This window comes from Lipotes vexillifer, unplaced genomic scaffold, assembly GCF_000442215.2.
Source record: "Lipotes vexillifer unplaced genomic scaffold, Lipotes_vexillifer_v1.1 scaffold931, whole genome shotgun sequence".
Taxonomy (NCBI): domain Eukaryota; kingdom Metazoa; phylum Chordata; class Mammalia; order Artiodactyla; family Lipotidae; genus Lipotes; species Lipotes vexillifer.
In genome coordinates, this window is record NW_006788845.1 from 102357 (window position 1) to 118123 (window position 15767).

Below are 15767 nucleotides of genomic sequence, written 5' to 3' on the forward strand. Positions count from 1 at the left end.
ATACATTCTTTTTTATATTCTTTTCCATTATGGTTTATTACAGGATATTGAATATAGTTCCCTGTGATATATAGTAGGAAAAAAAAAGTGTTATACTTCGTGGCTTTAGGTTAATTATCCTAAAATTCTGATGAGAAAAAAATGCATAACAAAAGTGACAATTGGCTATGGGTTTGTCATAAATGGCTTTTATTATGTTGAGATATGTCCCCTCTCTACCCACTTTGGTGAGAGTTTTTGTCATGAATGGGTGTTGGATTTTGTCAAATGCGTTTTCTTTGTCTACTGAAATGATCATGTGGGGTTTTTGTTTTTTGTTTTTGTTTTTGTTTTTGCGGTTCGCGGGCCTCTCACTGTTGTGGCCTCTCCCGTTGCGGAGCACAGGCTCTGGACGCGCAGGCTCAGCGGCCATGGCTCACGGGCCCAGCCGCTCCTTCGGCATGTGGGATCTTCCCAGACCCGGGCACGAACCCATGTCCCCTGCATCGGCAGGCGGACTCTCAACTACTGCGCCACCAGGGAAGCCCAATCATGTGTTTTTGTCTTTCCTTTTGTTAATGTGGTGTATCACACTGATTTGATTTGTGTATGTTGAACCATCCTTTGTGACCTTGGATTGCATCCAACTTGATCATGCTTGATCATGGTGTATGATCCTTTTTATGTATTGTTGGATTTGAGGGAAGCCTTTTTTTTCTATCCTACACTTTTCTTTTTAGAGGAATGCATAGTTTATTTCAATGTGTCACTGATCCTGAAAAATATAGTGAAAGAGAATTCAGAACTTATTCAGAGGTAGTACGATATGAGAACTGAGAAACCAAGTATTCCACTTTTTCTTATATTTTGGTTTTAGGGTTACTGAGGTCAGGAAGTGACTCATCTGGATGTCTTTCAGCACCCACTCCTTTCTGGCCCAGAATAGGAGAGCACTTAATATATATTTGGAGGAGTTTATGAGAATCTGAGGAACAGAATTTGGAGACTAAAGCAACCTCTGTCCTCTACCAGGTTGAAGTGACACATGTATGGGCCAAGGATCAATGTTTTCTATCTTCTTTTTTGTATTAATAAATCCTTCTTTGTTCTTCCCTTAATTATTGGTATTTTGCAACACATTATCCTCCATTTGCCACTCTACACCCTCTCCCTAGGCTAGTAATTTAACTATCTATTTAAAACATTTTTTGAGTTCTTGAGACTTTGATAAAGGACATTTGTTATGTCTGAGCAGAAATGAGACCTAGTCTTATTTGCCCTGTTATTCCCTCTGCCCAGCACAAAGAGTTGCCATTAAGACATATTTCTTGAATTTCTAATAGGTATTTGATTCCTACAGCCTACTGCTCTTTGGTAAATCATCACTTGGGGCTTAGCAGTCATTTCCCCTTTTCCAAAAACTTGGTGGTAGGTCTGCTTACTAAGGGCCACAGACTAAGAAATACTTGGTCCCAGTGAGTCACAGCCCTGGTCCCAGCAGTCATTTGGGCTCTGTGTGGCCAGTGGAAGAGTGCTGATTTTTACCCTCTCTGTTCCATTCTCACATAAGGAAGGATCTTGCTTCTTGATAGTTAACTCCTGTTTACCCTTGATGCTTGTTCCCTTTCACATATGTAGGGTAGAAGAATTAACTCCTAAACAGGATTTATTCTTTCTGTGTTATACTTTGTGCCTTTAGGTTAATTATCCTAAAATTCTGATTAGAAAAAAATGCATAACAAAAGTGACAATTGGCTATTGGTTAATGACCACCTTTGCCTCAATTTTTAGTACATTATTATTATGTTTTATGAATGAAAACTTTATTATCAGTATTATTTTATCAGAATCCTGTTCACTCATATCTATTATTTTCTGCCTTATCCTGTGGTTGTGTTTCCAGTCTTCTTCACAATCTTTTTTTCAGAGAGAATCTTCTGATTTCCATATCTGTAGGTCTAGGAAGTGACACACAGAGACACACACACACACACAAACATAAACATGCGTAGTTGTTTTTCATTTGCCTCACCCTCACTGGCCCATTTGTTACTGGAAATATCCTGACTGATCTCTGACCCTTACTTCCTTTTTATAAATGGAATTTATCAACCTCATGGATTAGACTTACTGTCAGGTACCCCACAGATTTCAGTACTTTTCTCTGAGGGGTGGATTCCAGTCAGAGGATCCTATTCTCCAAAGTAAAGGAGTTGACTTCGTTTCATTCATCCATTTAACAAGTATTCATTGGGTCCTACCCAACTTTTATTTGTGTTTGTATTTTCTTTGTTTAGGGAGCTCAGTGATGAGAAATAGAGTGGGAAGAGAAACTGGATTTTGGAACTGTCCTGATTTGCTATAAACATTTCATTCTGTTATGCCTTTGAATATTGAAAGTCTCAAATGCTTTCCTTTTCAAAGATTGCACATGGACTCTGGAGTCAAACAAATCTGGATTTGGATATTCATTCCACCACTTACTAGCAGGATGACTTTGGCAAACTACTTAATCTTGCTGAGTATCAACTTCTTCATCTATAAAATAGGGATAACAGTGTTTATCTCCTAGGCTTGTTATGAGAATTAAATGAGATAATCTATATAAATAATGGGCATGCAGTAGGTGATCAGTAAATGCTGATCCTTTCTTTCTGGTGCTCTCCCCAACTCTAATAAAGAGCATGATGGCATGGATTAAATAGTTAACAGCATTTCATTTTGATGTGGCACAGATTTAGTCAATTTGCCTTTTGAAAGATGAGTGGATACAAACTATGAATTATCTAGGCTAAATATCAGTAGGAGCTTCTGATGGGGAACTCTGTACAAATAAGGTTTTGGGAAGAACATTGGATTGGGGGTTAGAAGGCCGGAGTTCTAGCCTATCTCTTCATCTTAGTAGCTATGACCCCTAGGTAAGAAATCACTTAGTTCCTTGGAGTCTGTGTTTTCACGTCTGTAAAGCAAGGATACCTGCCCTGCTTACCTAACAAGATGTAACATGAAAAATACATTTAAAATGCTTTGCAGATTTATGACTTGTTAGGCAAACATGAGAGATTATTCTTAGGATATACATGAGTGCTGGTTTACTACCCCTAAGTAAGAGTTGTGCATACCTTTTGGGCTTTCTGAGTAGTTTTGAGATGTATCCTGCTGGGGCATCTTTTGAAACTTTGGTTACAGGGGTGAACAGAGCATTTGTAGGAATCTGACTCTTTGCTATTTCTGTTTAGGCCACAGTGAAGATCTACCCTCACACAGACATTCCCGTCATGATACCCTGGATTCATCTCCTCCTAGGCAGGTCCGTCATGAAACCCAGGATTCATTTCCTCCTAGGAGGGTCCGTCATGACACCCTGGATTCATCTCCTCCTAGAAGGGTCTGTTATGACACCCTGGATTCATCTCCTCCTAGGACGGTCTGTCATTTTACCCCGGATTCATTGCGTCCTAGGAGGGTCCGTCATGATACCCCGGATTCATCTCCTAGGAGGATCCGTCACGATACCCCAGATTCATCTCCTCCTAGGAGGGTCTGTCATGATTCCCCAGATCCATCTCCCCCAAGGAGGGCCCATGATGACTCAGACCCATCTCCCCCAAGGAGGGCCCATCATGATTCACCGGATCCTTTTCCCATCAGGAAGCCTTATTGTCATTCTTCAGGTGTATCTCCTAGGAGGGCCCGTCATGACACACCAGATCCATCTCCACCTAGGAGAGCCCACCACAATTCCTCAGATATCTCTCCTCACAAAAGGGCCCATAACAGCTCCCCTGACACAGCTCAGCCTAGAAGGACTCTTGACTCCATGGACACACCACAGCTCAGGAGGGCCCGTCATAGTTCCCCTGACTTGGCTTCTAATGTCCCTCATTCACTGCCCAGAACCAAAAGCAGTAAAGCCCCAGAAAGTTCTAGCAAAGCTTCTCCACATCGGAAGGGGCCAGGACCTTCTCATCTATCTCTCCCAAAGAACAGCAAGTATGAATATGACTCGGAACTCTCTCCTCCACGGAAAAAGCAAGCAAAATCCCGTTTTGGAAGTAAGCAGCATGATTCCAAAGGTGAGCATTTGATTGTCCATGAGAGAGACTTGTTCTCGAGGCACTTTCTTTTGGACATTTTAGTTGCTTTATTAGGTATTTGTGATCTTCAGAAATGAGAATGGAGCTTTGGAGAAGTTTTAAAAACTGGAGGGAAGTGATGACAGGTTGGGCTGAGGACAGTTAAAAATTTACAGTAGCAGGGAGGAAATTTTTATATATCCTTTTGTTTATTCTCCCCACCTCATATAAAGATATTATATACGTGTTTGTTGCGTGTATAGAATGCATAGAAATGTAGAAAAAGGCCATACAAAATTCTGTCATTCAGAGGCAGTCACTGAATGGCAACCAATGTCCTGTAACCAGAAGGCCAGCAACCAATGTCCTGTAACCAATGTGCTTTTAGTCTTTTTTTTTTTTTTCTTTTCATTTCTGATGTAGTTGAGACTTGTCTAGGCAGTAAATACATATTGCATGTGTAATCTTGCCTGTTGTTTTACACTTAACATTATCTTCCCCATGTCGTAAAACATCTCTTTGTTAATATAATTTATGTTGGTGTTTACTTAACCATTTCCCTAATATTGCACATTTTAGGTTATTTCTAAACCTTTTCTTTTATAATTCTATAATGAACATCCTTATACATAAACTGTTGCCCTGTTCTGAATTATTTCCTTATCTACTTCTAGATAGACTTCTGGGGAATTGAAGTACTTCTAGATATGTTTCCTAGGAAACTAAGTACAATAGAAATGGATTTATTGGGTCAGAAGGTTCTGTGCTTTTAGGACTGTTGATATGTATTGCAGATTGCTTTTGGGGAAGGTGATTTGTGTGCTTATGTCTACGATTCACAGCTGTGTGGTGAAATTTGTTTACTCCACCTTTTGTCCCTAGCTACTATTTTAATTTTTAAATTCAAATACATTTTTATACTTTAGTCTGAGGACATGAGAATATAATCCAGGTAGTTTTAAGTCTCACCACACCACTGAGACCTGAGTGCAGTTTGTTTTTTGCCCACTTTGTGTATGGATAAATACGACACAGATGATAGCCTCATCCACCAGAGGGCAGACAGCAGAAGCAAGAAGAACTACAGTTCTGCAGCCTGTGGAATGTAAAGCACGTTCACAGAAAGACAGACAAAATGAAGAGGCAGCGGACTATGCACCAGATGAAGCAACAAGTTAAAACCCCAGAAAAACAACTAAGTGAAGTGGAGATAGACAACCTTCCAGAAAAAGAATTCAGAATAATGATAGTGAAGATGGTCCAGGACCTTGGAAAAAGAATGGAAGCAAAGATCGAGGAGATGGAAGAAATGTTTAACAAAGACCTAGAAGAATTAAGGAACAAACACCTAGAAGAATTAAAGAACACACAAACAGAGGAGCAATACAATAACTGAAATGAAAAATACACTAGAAGGAATCAATAGCAGAATAACTGAGGCAGAAGAATGGATAAGTGACCTGGAAGACAGAATGGTGGAATTCACTGCCGCAGAACAGAATAAAGAAAAAAGAATGAAAAGAAATGAAGACAGCCTATGAGACCTCTGGGACAGCATTAAAGGCAAAAACATTCGCATTATACGGGTCACAGAAGGAGAAGAGAGAAAGGACCCGAGAAAATATTTGAAGAGATTATAGTCGAAAACTTCCCTAACATGGGAAAAGAAATAGCCACCCAAGTCCAGGAAGTGCAGAGAGTCCCATACAGGATAAACCCAAGGAGAAACATGCCGAGACACAGAATAATCAAATTAACAAAAATTAAAGACAAAAGAAAAATTATTGAAAGCAACAAGGGAAAAATGACAAATAACATACAAGGGAACTCCCATAAGGTTAACAGCTGATTTCTCAGCAGAAACTCTACAAGCCAGGAGGGAGTGGCACAATATATTTGAAGTGATGAAAGGGAAGAACCTACAACCAAGATTACTCTACCTGGCAAGGATCTCATTCAGTAAGTGGGAAACACAAGAGAAGAAAAGGACCTACAAAAACTAACCCAAAACAATTAAGAAAATGGTAATAGGAACATACATATCGATAATTATCTTAAATGTGAATGGACTAAATGCTCCAACCAGAAGACACAGGCTCACTGAATAGATACAAAAAGAAGACCCATATATATGCTGTCCACAAGAGACCCACTTCAGACCTAGGGACACATACAGACTGAAAGTGAGGGGATGGAAAAAGATATTCCATGCAAATGGAAATCAAAAGAAAGCTGGAGTAGCAGTACTCATATCAGATAAAATAGACTTTAAAATAAAGAATGTTACAAGAGACAAGGAACGACACTACATAATGATCAAGGGATCAATCCAAGAAAAAGATATAACAATTATAAATATATATGCAGCCAGCATAGGAGCACCTCAATACATTAGGCAAATGCTAACAGTTATAAAATAGGAAATCGACCGTAACACAGTAATAGTGGGGGACTTTAACACCTCACTTACACCAATGGACAGATCATCCAGAGAGAAAATTAATAAGGAAATAATCTTTAAATAACACAATAGACCAGAGAGATTTAATTGATATTTATAGGACATTCCATCCCAAAACAGCAGATTACACTTTCTTCTCAAGTGCACACGGAACAGTCTCCAGGATAGATCACATCTTGGGTCACAAATCAAACCTCAGTAAATTTAAGAAAATTGAAATCATATCAAGCAACTTTTCTGACCACAATGCTATGAGATTAGAAATAAATTACAGGGAAAAACTGTAAAAAACACAAACACATGGAGGCAAACAATACATTACTAAAAAACCAAGAGATCACTGAAGAAATCAAAGAGGAAATCAAAAAATACCTAGAGACAAGTGACAACAAAAACATGACGATCCAAAACCTATGAGATGCAGCAAAAGCAGTTCTAAGAGGGAAGTTTATAGCAATGCAATCCTACCTCAGGAAGGAAGAAAAATCTCAAATAAACAATCTAACCTTACACCTAAGGAACTAGAGAAAGAAGGAACTAGAGAAAGAAGAACAAACAAAACCCAAAGTTAGTAGAAGGAAAGAAATCATTAAGATCAGAGCAGAAATAAATGAAATAGAAACAAAGAAAACAATAGCAAAAATCAATAAAACTAAAAACTGGTTCTTTGAGAAGATAAAATTGATAAACCTTTAGCCAGACTCATCAAGAAAAAGAGGGAGAGGACTCAAATCAATAAAATTAGAAATGAAAAAGAAGTTACAACGGACACCGCAGAAATACAGAGCATCATAAGAGACTACTACAGGCAACTCTATGCCAATAAAATGGACAACCTGGAAGAAGTGGACAAATTCTTAGAAAGGTATATAACCTTCCAATACTGAATCAGGAAGAATTAGAAAATATGAACAGACCAATCACAAGTAATGAAATTGAAACTGTGATTAAAAATCTTCCAACGAAAGTCCAGGACCAGAAGGCTTCACAGGTGAATTCTTTCAAATATTTAGAGAAGAGCTAACACCCATCCTTCTCACACTCTTCCAAAAAATTGCAGAGGAAGGAACACTCCCAAACTCATTCTATGAGGTCACCATCACCCTGATACCAAAACCAGACAAGGATGTCACAAAAAAAGAAAACTACAGGCCAATATCACTGATGAACATAGATGCAAAAATCCTCAGCAGAATACTAGCAGACAGAATCCAGCAGCACATTAAAAGGAACATACACCACGAACAAGTGGGATTTATCCCAGGGATGCAAGATTCTTCAATTTATGCAAATCAATCAATGTGATACACCATATTAACAAATTGAAGGAGAAAAACCATATGATCATCTCAATAGATGAAGGAAAAGCTTTCGACAAAATTCCACACCCATTTATGAGAAAAACTCTTCAGAAAGTGGGCATAGAGAGAATCTACCTCAACATAATAAAGGCCGTATACGACAAACCCACAGCAAACATCATTCTCAGTGGTGGAAAACTGAAAGCATTTCCTCTAAGATCAGGAACAAGACAAGGATGTCCACTCTCACCACTATTATTCAACATAGTTTTGGAAGTCCTAGCCATGGCAATCAGAGAAGAAAAAGAAATAAAAGGAATACAAATTGGAAACGAAGAGGTAAAACTGTCACTGTTTGCAGATGACTTGATACTATACAGAGAGAATCCTAAACATGCCACCAGAAATCTACTAGAGCTAATCAATGAACTTGGTAAAGTTGCAGGATACAAAATTAATGCACAGAAATCTCTTGCATTCCTATACACTAGCAACGAAAGATCAGGAAGAGAAATTAAGGATACAATCACATTCACCGTTGCAACAAGAAGAATAAAATACCTAGGAATAAACCTACCTAAGTAGGTCAAAGACCTGTACTCAGAAAACTGTAAGACACTAATGAAAGAAATCAAAGGTGACACAAACAGATGGAGAGATATACCACGTTCTTGGATTGGTAGAATCCATATTGTGAAAATGACTGTACTACCCAAAGCAATCTACAGATTCAGTGCAATCCCTATCAAATTACCAATGGCAGTTTTTACAGAACTAGAACAAAAAATCTTAAAATTTGTATGGAGACACAAAAGACCCTGAACAGCCAAAGCAATCTTGAGGGAAAAAAACGGAGCTGGAGGACTCAGACTCCCTGACTTTGGACTATACTACAAAGCTACAGTAATCAAGACAATATGGTACTGGCACAAAAACAGAAATATAGATCAATGGAACAGGATAGAAAGCCCAGAGAGAAACCCATGCACCTGTGGTCAGCTAATCTGTGACAGAGGAGGCGAGGATACACAATGGAGAAAAAGACAGTCTTCAATAAGTGGTCCTGGGAAAACTGGGCAGCTACATGTAAAAGAAAGAAATTAGAACACTCCCTAACACCATACACAAAAAAATAAACTCAAAGCAGATTAATAACCTAGATATATATATATATGTATGGCACAGATGAGTATGTTGAGATCTCAACATGCTAGTCAGTCACTAGTAACTTGGGAATAGAACCCCATATCCTGCCTATTGGTTTTAAAAGTTGTCTTTCACTTTGCTCTTCTCCCATGTCATTCGTATGTGTTTAGGTTAGTGATAGTTCCTCACAAGAGGGCTAAATGAATATTGAACATTAGCCTGACAAATTCTTTTTTTAGATTCTGCCCAGGGGATTAAAGACTTTATTGTTTAATTTTCAGGCTCTTCCCCCAGCCATAGGAAATATCATACAAGCTCTTCACCCAGGAGACATCAGAGTCACATGTTGGACGCTTCTTCCTACCCAAGTGACAGTAGGAAAGCCTCTGACTCAGATCTTTCTCCTCCACGGCATAAACAAAGTTCAGGGCCCCGGGATTCTGATTCAGATTTGTCACCTCCACGGAATAGACCTAGGCAATGGAACTCTGATTCTGACCTCTCTCCACCAAGGAGGAAACAGAGGGCCAAATCATCTGATTCTGACCTGTCTCCACCTCGAAGGAGTCAGCCTCTGGGAAGGAAGGTAAGAATTTTCAGGAGCCATATCTTCTCTTAGAGAGAGATAACTCCTGTCTTCTAGCTCTGTACAAGTCCCAGAGATCCAAGCCAAAGCAGGAAGAGGTGACTCTTAGTAACATAGTAAATCTAGCTCTCAGGACCTCTAGGGTTCTTTTCTTCTCTCTGAAGTCAGGACTGCCTAACCCAGCCCAGGTGAACTTGCAAATAGCAGATTCCCTAAATAGCTTCTGCCTTTATATCCTCTCAGTTCCATGAATCTCATTTTAATAGGTCCACAGAAACTTCCTATTTTCTTACGAATGAACTGAGAATGTAGTTTACAGAGTGGAGTTAGGAGCATGAACCTTGTGTCAAACAGATTACATATTGGGACCGTTCTTCTTATATGTACTGTCTGTGAGATTTGAGCAAAATACATAATATCTCTAAGCCTCAGCTCCTTCATCTTTAAAATATGGATGATAGTAGTACGTACTTCATAAGGTTCTTGTGGGAATTAAATGAGTCAGTGAGTAAAGCTCTTAGCACAGTGCCTGGGACAAAGTAAGCATTTAGTATAAGCAGTCTACTATTATAAATTGGACTGTGCGTCTCCAGAGCTCAAAGAGAGGCACTTAAAATATAAAACGACTTTTAGAAATCATATTGCCTGGGAAGTAAGTCTTTTGTATTATTTTAAATCTTTGATGAAGCCTGAATTAGCAAAGCAAATCTGCATGAACCCTGAGTAATTGTGTTGTAAAGAACACCAGTACTAGTAAAGAAGTGTTATTCCAGAGCTTCCCTGGTGGTGCAGTGGTTAAGAATCCGCCTGCCAATGCAGGGGACACGGGTTCAGGCCCTGGTCCGGGAAGATCCCACATGCTGCGGAGCAACTAAGCCCGTGTGCCACAACTCCTGAGCCCACGTGCTGCAATTACTGAAGCCCGCGTGCCTAGAGCCCATGCTTTGCAACAAGAGAAGCCACTGCAATGAGAAGCCCGGGCACCGCAATGAAGAGTAGCCCCCTCTCGCCGCAATTAGAGAAAGCCTGCACGCAGCAACAAAGACCCAACGCAGCCAAAAATAAAAAATAAAAAAAATTTTTAAAAAGGTGTTATTCCCTTGAGTTGGTTAAGAAAGAGAATGGTAGAGCCTGTGGTGTGCACGTTTCCTCTAACACAGACTTTTCAGGTAAGTTTCTCTGTAGCCCATGTGGTCCTGGTAGGGTAGACCAGCCTGTCCCTAGCCCAGGAAGTAGGGTTCTTCTCTTTTGGGGAACAGAGTGAGGTCTGTGTTTCAGCTGGACTCCTTGACATTGTTATGTATCTGCTTAGTCCATGGGCAATTTACTATTAATCAAATTTAATTAAGCACATTGTTTAAGGATATCGAGATATAAGTATATACATTGATTGTGGGTTGGTTTGTTATCTTGATACAGAGTGGAGTTTAGTAAGAAGTTTCGATTTGGTTATATCTTGTCATTATCCTGAAATATAGCCACAATTTCAGGATCTTAGGTTTGCTTGACTTTGTGATTTAAATGAAGTATTTTATCAGTGTTGATCTCTACCAGAGGGCTTAGAGCTTCAAAGAGGTTTCTGATCAGGTGACCTGAGAGTCTTCATGTGTGCAGTTTATATGCTGAAAAGTCAGAAATACAGATGCTTAGCCTTCCCTTTAGCATATCGTTGGTTTATGTTTCTGTTTACTCTTAAGCTTGATAGTACTGTTAAGTTTCCATAAAATTCAGTTTTATTTCTTCTTTTCTATTTTGTGAATCCTGTGGTTGGTAATAAGAATATAAAGCTAGAGTTTTTGGTTTGGTTATTGCTGATTATCAGACAAAAATACACCAAACTGTGTATACCCATGGAGTCTATTGCTGCATTATCTTATTAATGTTGGATGCTCCCTTTTCCATTGCATAGGCTGCACACATGTATTCTGGGGCTAAAACTGGGTTGGTGTTAACTGACATACAGCGAGAGCTGCAGGAGCTCAAGAGACGGGACCAAGAGACCGTGGCATTTGAAGGTAAAAATGTGAAAGTGCAGAGACCAGTTGAGGCTCTTGTAGCTTTTATTTTTTTTAATGTAGCTTATTATACCTGATATTTAAAAATTGTTAATTGCTGTCAAATTTCAGCTCTGGTTTTGTGCATTATTTTAACTTCTCATTGGGTCCAAGTGGTTCTTTTCCTTCTTGAAAAATGTTAATTTTCAGGATCATTACCAATATGCACTTAGATGTTGGTAGGGACTACTAGTAGTCTGGCTGTGAAAGTTCTTATCTAGCATCAGAACCCCAAGTGGTTGATTTCAGCTGTTAGAATATTATTTCTGATTTTGATACCTGGTGTTTATCTTTAAAAGTATAATTTTCCTTTGCAGCTGAATTCCAGTATGCTGAAACCGTATTTCGAGATAAGTCTGGTCGTAAGAGGAATTTGAAACTGGAACGTTTAGAGCAGAGGAGAAAAGCGCAGAAGGACTCGGAGAGAGATGAGCTGTATGCTCAGTGGGGAAAAGGGTAAGAGAACCACTGAAAGGAAAAACAAGACTGCAGTGACCAGAGGAAGTCATTTCTCTATTCTTCTGCCTTCAAAGCTGTTTTCAGGAATGGGAAATTCAGTGTGCTCAGTCTCCTTCCTAAGATACTGATATATTCCACACTTCCATTTGGTATTCAACAGTTTTACCTTTTTCAGTATTTGGCCTAGGCTGCTGGAAAGAGGAGGTTCTCCAAATGTAGCAGTACCTCTCAGTGTAAGAGTGGAAATGTTAAACAGGATAGCAGACACTCCTGGTTCTTTTTGTCCAGGCTTGCACAGAGCCGGCAGCAGCAACAAAATGTGGAGGATGCAATGAAGGAAATGCAAAAGCCTCTGGCCCGCTATATTGATGATGAAGATCTAGATCGGATGCTGAGAGAAAAAGAAAGAGAGGGGGACCCCATGGCCAAGCTTATCAAGAAGAATAAGGCCAAGGAGGACAAGAATAAGAAAGGTGAGCCTTCTGGGAATCTTCAGAGAATGAGGTGACTTACGTGAAGAGAGAAAATCAGTAGGGTGATGATACATAGCTATGTGCAAAGAAGGCTTTCCCATACAATTTCAGATTTCTTGTATTGGGGAATTTAGATTTAACTCGAGACTTCTGTACAAAAAAATTTTTTCCCACTGCCATCCAGCTCTGATTTGAATTACGTAGGTAACTAACTTTTCTCCCTCTCCTGTCATTAGTGAGACCTCGCTACAGTGGCCCAGCACCTCCTCCCAACAGGTTCAATATCTGGCCTGGATATCGCTGGGATGGAGTAGACAGGTAAACAATATTTCCTACAGTTTTGTTTTCTCTTCCATCTAACCCGAACCTCCCCTGACTGTTCTCAAATCATTCTACACTCTGCCTCATTTTCTGCTCTAATCACAAGGTTAATAATATGCAGTTTGGTTGCTTCTATTTCTCAAATCTCATTTCCCATGCTTAGAATACTCCTTCCTTTTTTCCTTTTCAAAGCTCTGGGCAAATAACTCAGGTGGTCCAGCTAGGATACCCTTTGTTTTTGACACTGATCACTTCTAATGATATTTTCTAAGGTTTGGAGGGGATGAATGATAGGTGCTAGTCTGAAGCCTTTTATATGTTGTATCTTTAAAATGTAGCCCTTGAATCTTTTCTTCACTGCCTTAGGAGTGAGTTACTTGTAATGTTGCCCTGCCCCTACCACCTTGCCTTTTCACCTACCCATATCTGTACGCACATGCACTAAATTCCTTTCTGCTATCATGGGTGAACTACATATGCTCCTATCCAAAGTCAGTCCCTCTACTTCATGTTAGATCCCATCTCTTGCCTGCTAAAGGACATTGTTCTGTCATCTAGCACAGTGACTCTCAAAATTTGTCCTCTCAAGACTTCTTTACACTCTTAATAATTATTGAGGACTCTAAAAAGTTTTGTTTTTGTGGGTTATAGCTGTTAATATTTACCATATTAGAAGTTAAACTAAGAAGTTTAAAAAGTATTTATTAATTCTTTAAAGAAAAGCCATTACGTTAACATAGTTACCCTGTTTTTAAAGAGAAATAACTATATTTTTCAAACAAAAAAAAAGTGAGATTCAGGATAGCTTTGATTTGCATTCTCGCAAATCTCATTAATGTCTGGGCTGAAAGAAAACATCAGGACTTTTTTTTTTGTATTTTATTTTTATTTTTAACTTTTTATTTTATATTGGTATATAGTTGATTAACAATCTTGTATTAGTTTCAGGTGTACAACAAAGTGATTCAGTTATAAATATACATGTATCTATTCCTTTTCCAATTCTTTTCCCAATTAGGTTGTTACAGAATATTGATCAGGGTTCCCTGTGCTATACAGTAGGCCCTTGTTGGTTATCCATTTTAAATATAGCAGTGTGTACAAGAAGACATCAGGATTTAGTCTGTTGCAGTATGTTTAGCTGAAATATAGGAAGAAAATTCAACCTTATACATAGGTAGTTTGAAAAGGAAGGTGTATTAGATTTTTTTTTTTTTTTTTTGGTGGTACGCAGGCCTCTCACTGTTGTGGCCTCTCCCGTTGAGGAGCACAGGCTCCAGACGCGCAGGCTCAGCGGCCATGGTCACGGGCCCAGCCGCTCTGCGGCACGTGGGATCCTCCCGGACCAGGGCACGAACCCGCGTCCCGTAGCATCGGCAGGCGGACTCCCAACCACCGCGCCACCAGGAAAGCCCCTGTATTCTTTTTTTAAGTAAACTTTTTGTTTTGGAATAATTTTAGATTTATAGAAAATTTGCAGAGATAGTATAAAGAATTCTTGTAAACTCCTTATCCAGTTTTGTTACCATTTGTTATATTATCATGGTACATTAATCAAATCTAAGAAACCAACATCTGTATGTTATTATTAATGCACCAGATTTTATTTGGTTTTCACCAGTTTTCTATTAATGTTCTTCTTCTGTTCAGGGATGCAATTCAGGATACCACATTGTACTTAGTTGTCATGTCTCCTCAGTCTCTTCTGATCTGTGTCAGTTTCTCAGTCTTTCTTTGTTCTTTGTAACCTTAACACTTTTGCGGGGGGGGGGTATGGTCAGGTATTTTTGTTGAATGTTCCTCAAATTGAGTTTGTTTGATGTTTTTCTCATGATTAGCCTGAGGTTATGGGTTTTTGGAAAGAATTCCACAGTGGTGGAGTGTCCTTCTCATCACATCATTTTAGGGGTTACATGATATCCACATGACATCACTAGTAATGTTAACCTGGATCACTGGGTTAAGGTAGTGAGTGTTTGCTGGGTTTCTCTGCTTTAAAATTACTGTTTTTCTTCTTTCATATACTCTTCTCTGGAAGTGAGTCAACTGAGTTCAGCTTACACTCAAAAGGACACCTACAGAAGGATATCTACATATATTATTTAGACTTTTTCTGTAAGGAAGATCTGTTTCATCTCACCATTTATTTGCTCAATCATTTGTTTATATCAGTATGGACTCATGTATATTTTATACTTTGTATAGTAATCTAATAGTATGTTATTTATTTTGTTGCTTAAATTGTTTTGTTCTTTGGCCATTGGGAGTTCTCTCAGGTGTCCCTTTTATATGCCCATACTTTGATTTTTTGAGCATTCTTTGACTTTCTGTTACTATAAGGTGCTTCAGGCTCATATTGTATTTTCTCTGCCCCAGTGCCTAAAATAGCCATTTCTCTAAGAAATCCTGGCTGCTTTTAATGGAGAAAGATATTTAGAAACCAAGATCCAACTGCTAGAGTGCTTGTTGTTACTGAGGTGTCATTGTTTCTAGACCCTCTCAGCAGACAGAGCTAGTTAATGCGTGTATAGTAGTCTGTGTATACACACATATCTATAATTGTTTCTGCATCTATCCACCTGCAAGTATGTTATATATATACATATATTTACATATATATATAAATAAGAGTTCATGTTGATGTAACTGACTCTAACCAAGTATTACCTTTCCTTTTTGCTTACCTCCCCAACATTGAGAAACCTGGCACCCACCATCCACCATCCATTTTGCTCATCCCAGGACACATGCAGAAGTTTTAAAATTGAGAAATTCAGAGATGAGAAACTAATTTACCATCTAGAGTGTAGCATTTGTGTGCAGTTCATTTTGTTCTTACCCTTATAATTTCTAATCAAAATACCATTTTCCAACATAAAGAGTCAGCCCCCGTACCCCCCCCCCCCAAACA

At 39.0% G+C, this 15767-nt stretch overlaps 1 protein-coding gene across 2 annotated transcripts in view; it reads left to right on the plus strand.

Moving 5' to 3' along the window:
* The window catches only part of BUD13 (BUD13 spliceosome associated protein), a 32602-nt gene that overhangs the window by 9172 nt on the left and 7663 nt on the right, over positions 1-15767 (plus strand). The window contains exons 4-11 of one of the 2 annotated variants that reach the window (XM_007461856.1): positions 3219-3323; positions 3435-4059; positions 5311-5313; positions 9339-9549; positions 11459-11564; positions 11921-12059; positions 12351-12535; positions 12772-12853. In XM_007461856.1, coding sequence (XP_007461918.1) covers positions 3219-3323; positions 3435-4059; positions 5311-5313; positions 9339-9549; positions 11459-11564; positions 11921-12059; positions 12351-12535; positions 12772-12853 — 1456 coding nt within the window. Of the gene's footprint in view, positions 1-3218; positions 3324-3434; positions 4060-5310; positions 5314-9331; positions 9550-11458; positions 11565-11920; positions 12060-12350; positions 12536-12771; positions 12854-15767 lie in introns of both variants that reach the window. The other variant, XM_007461857.1, reaches the window with a different exon arrangement.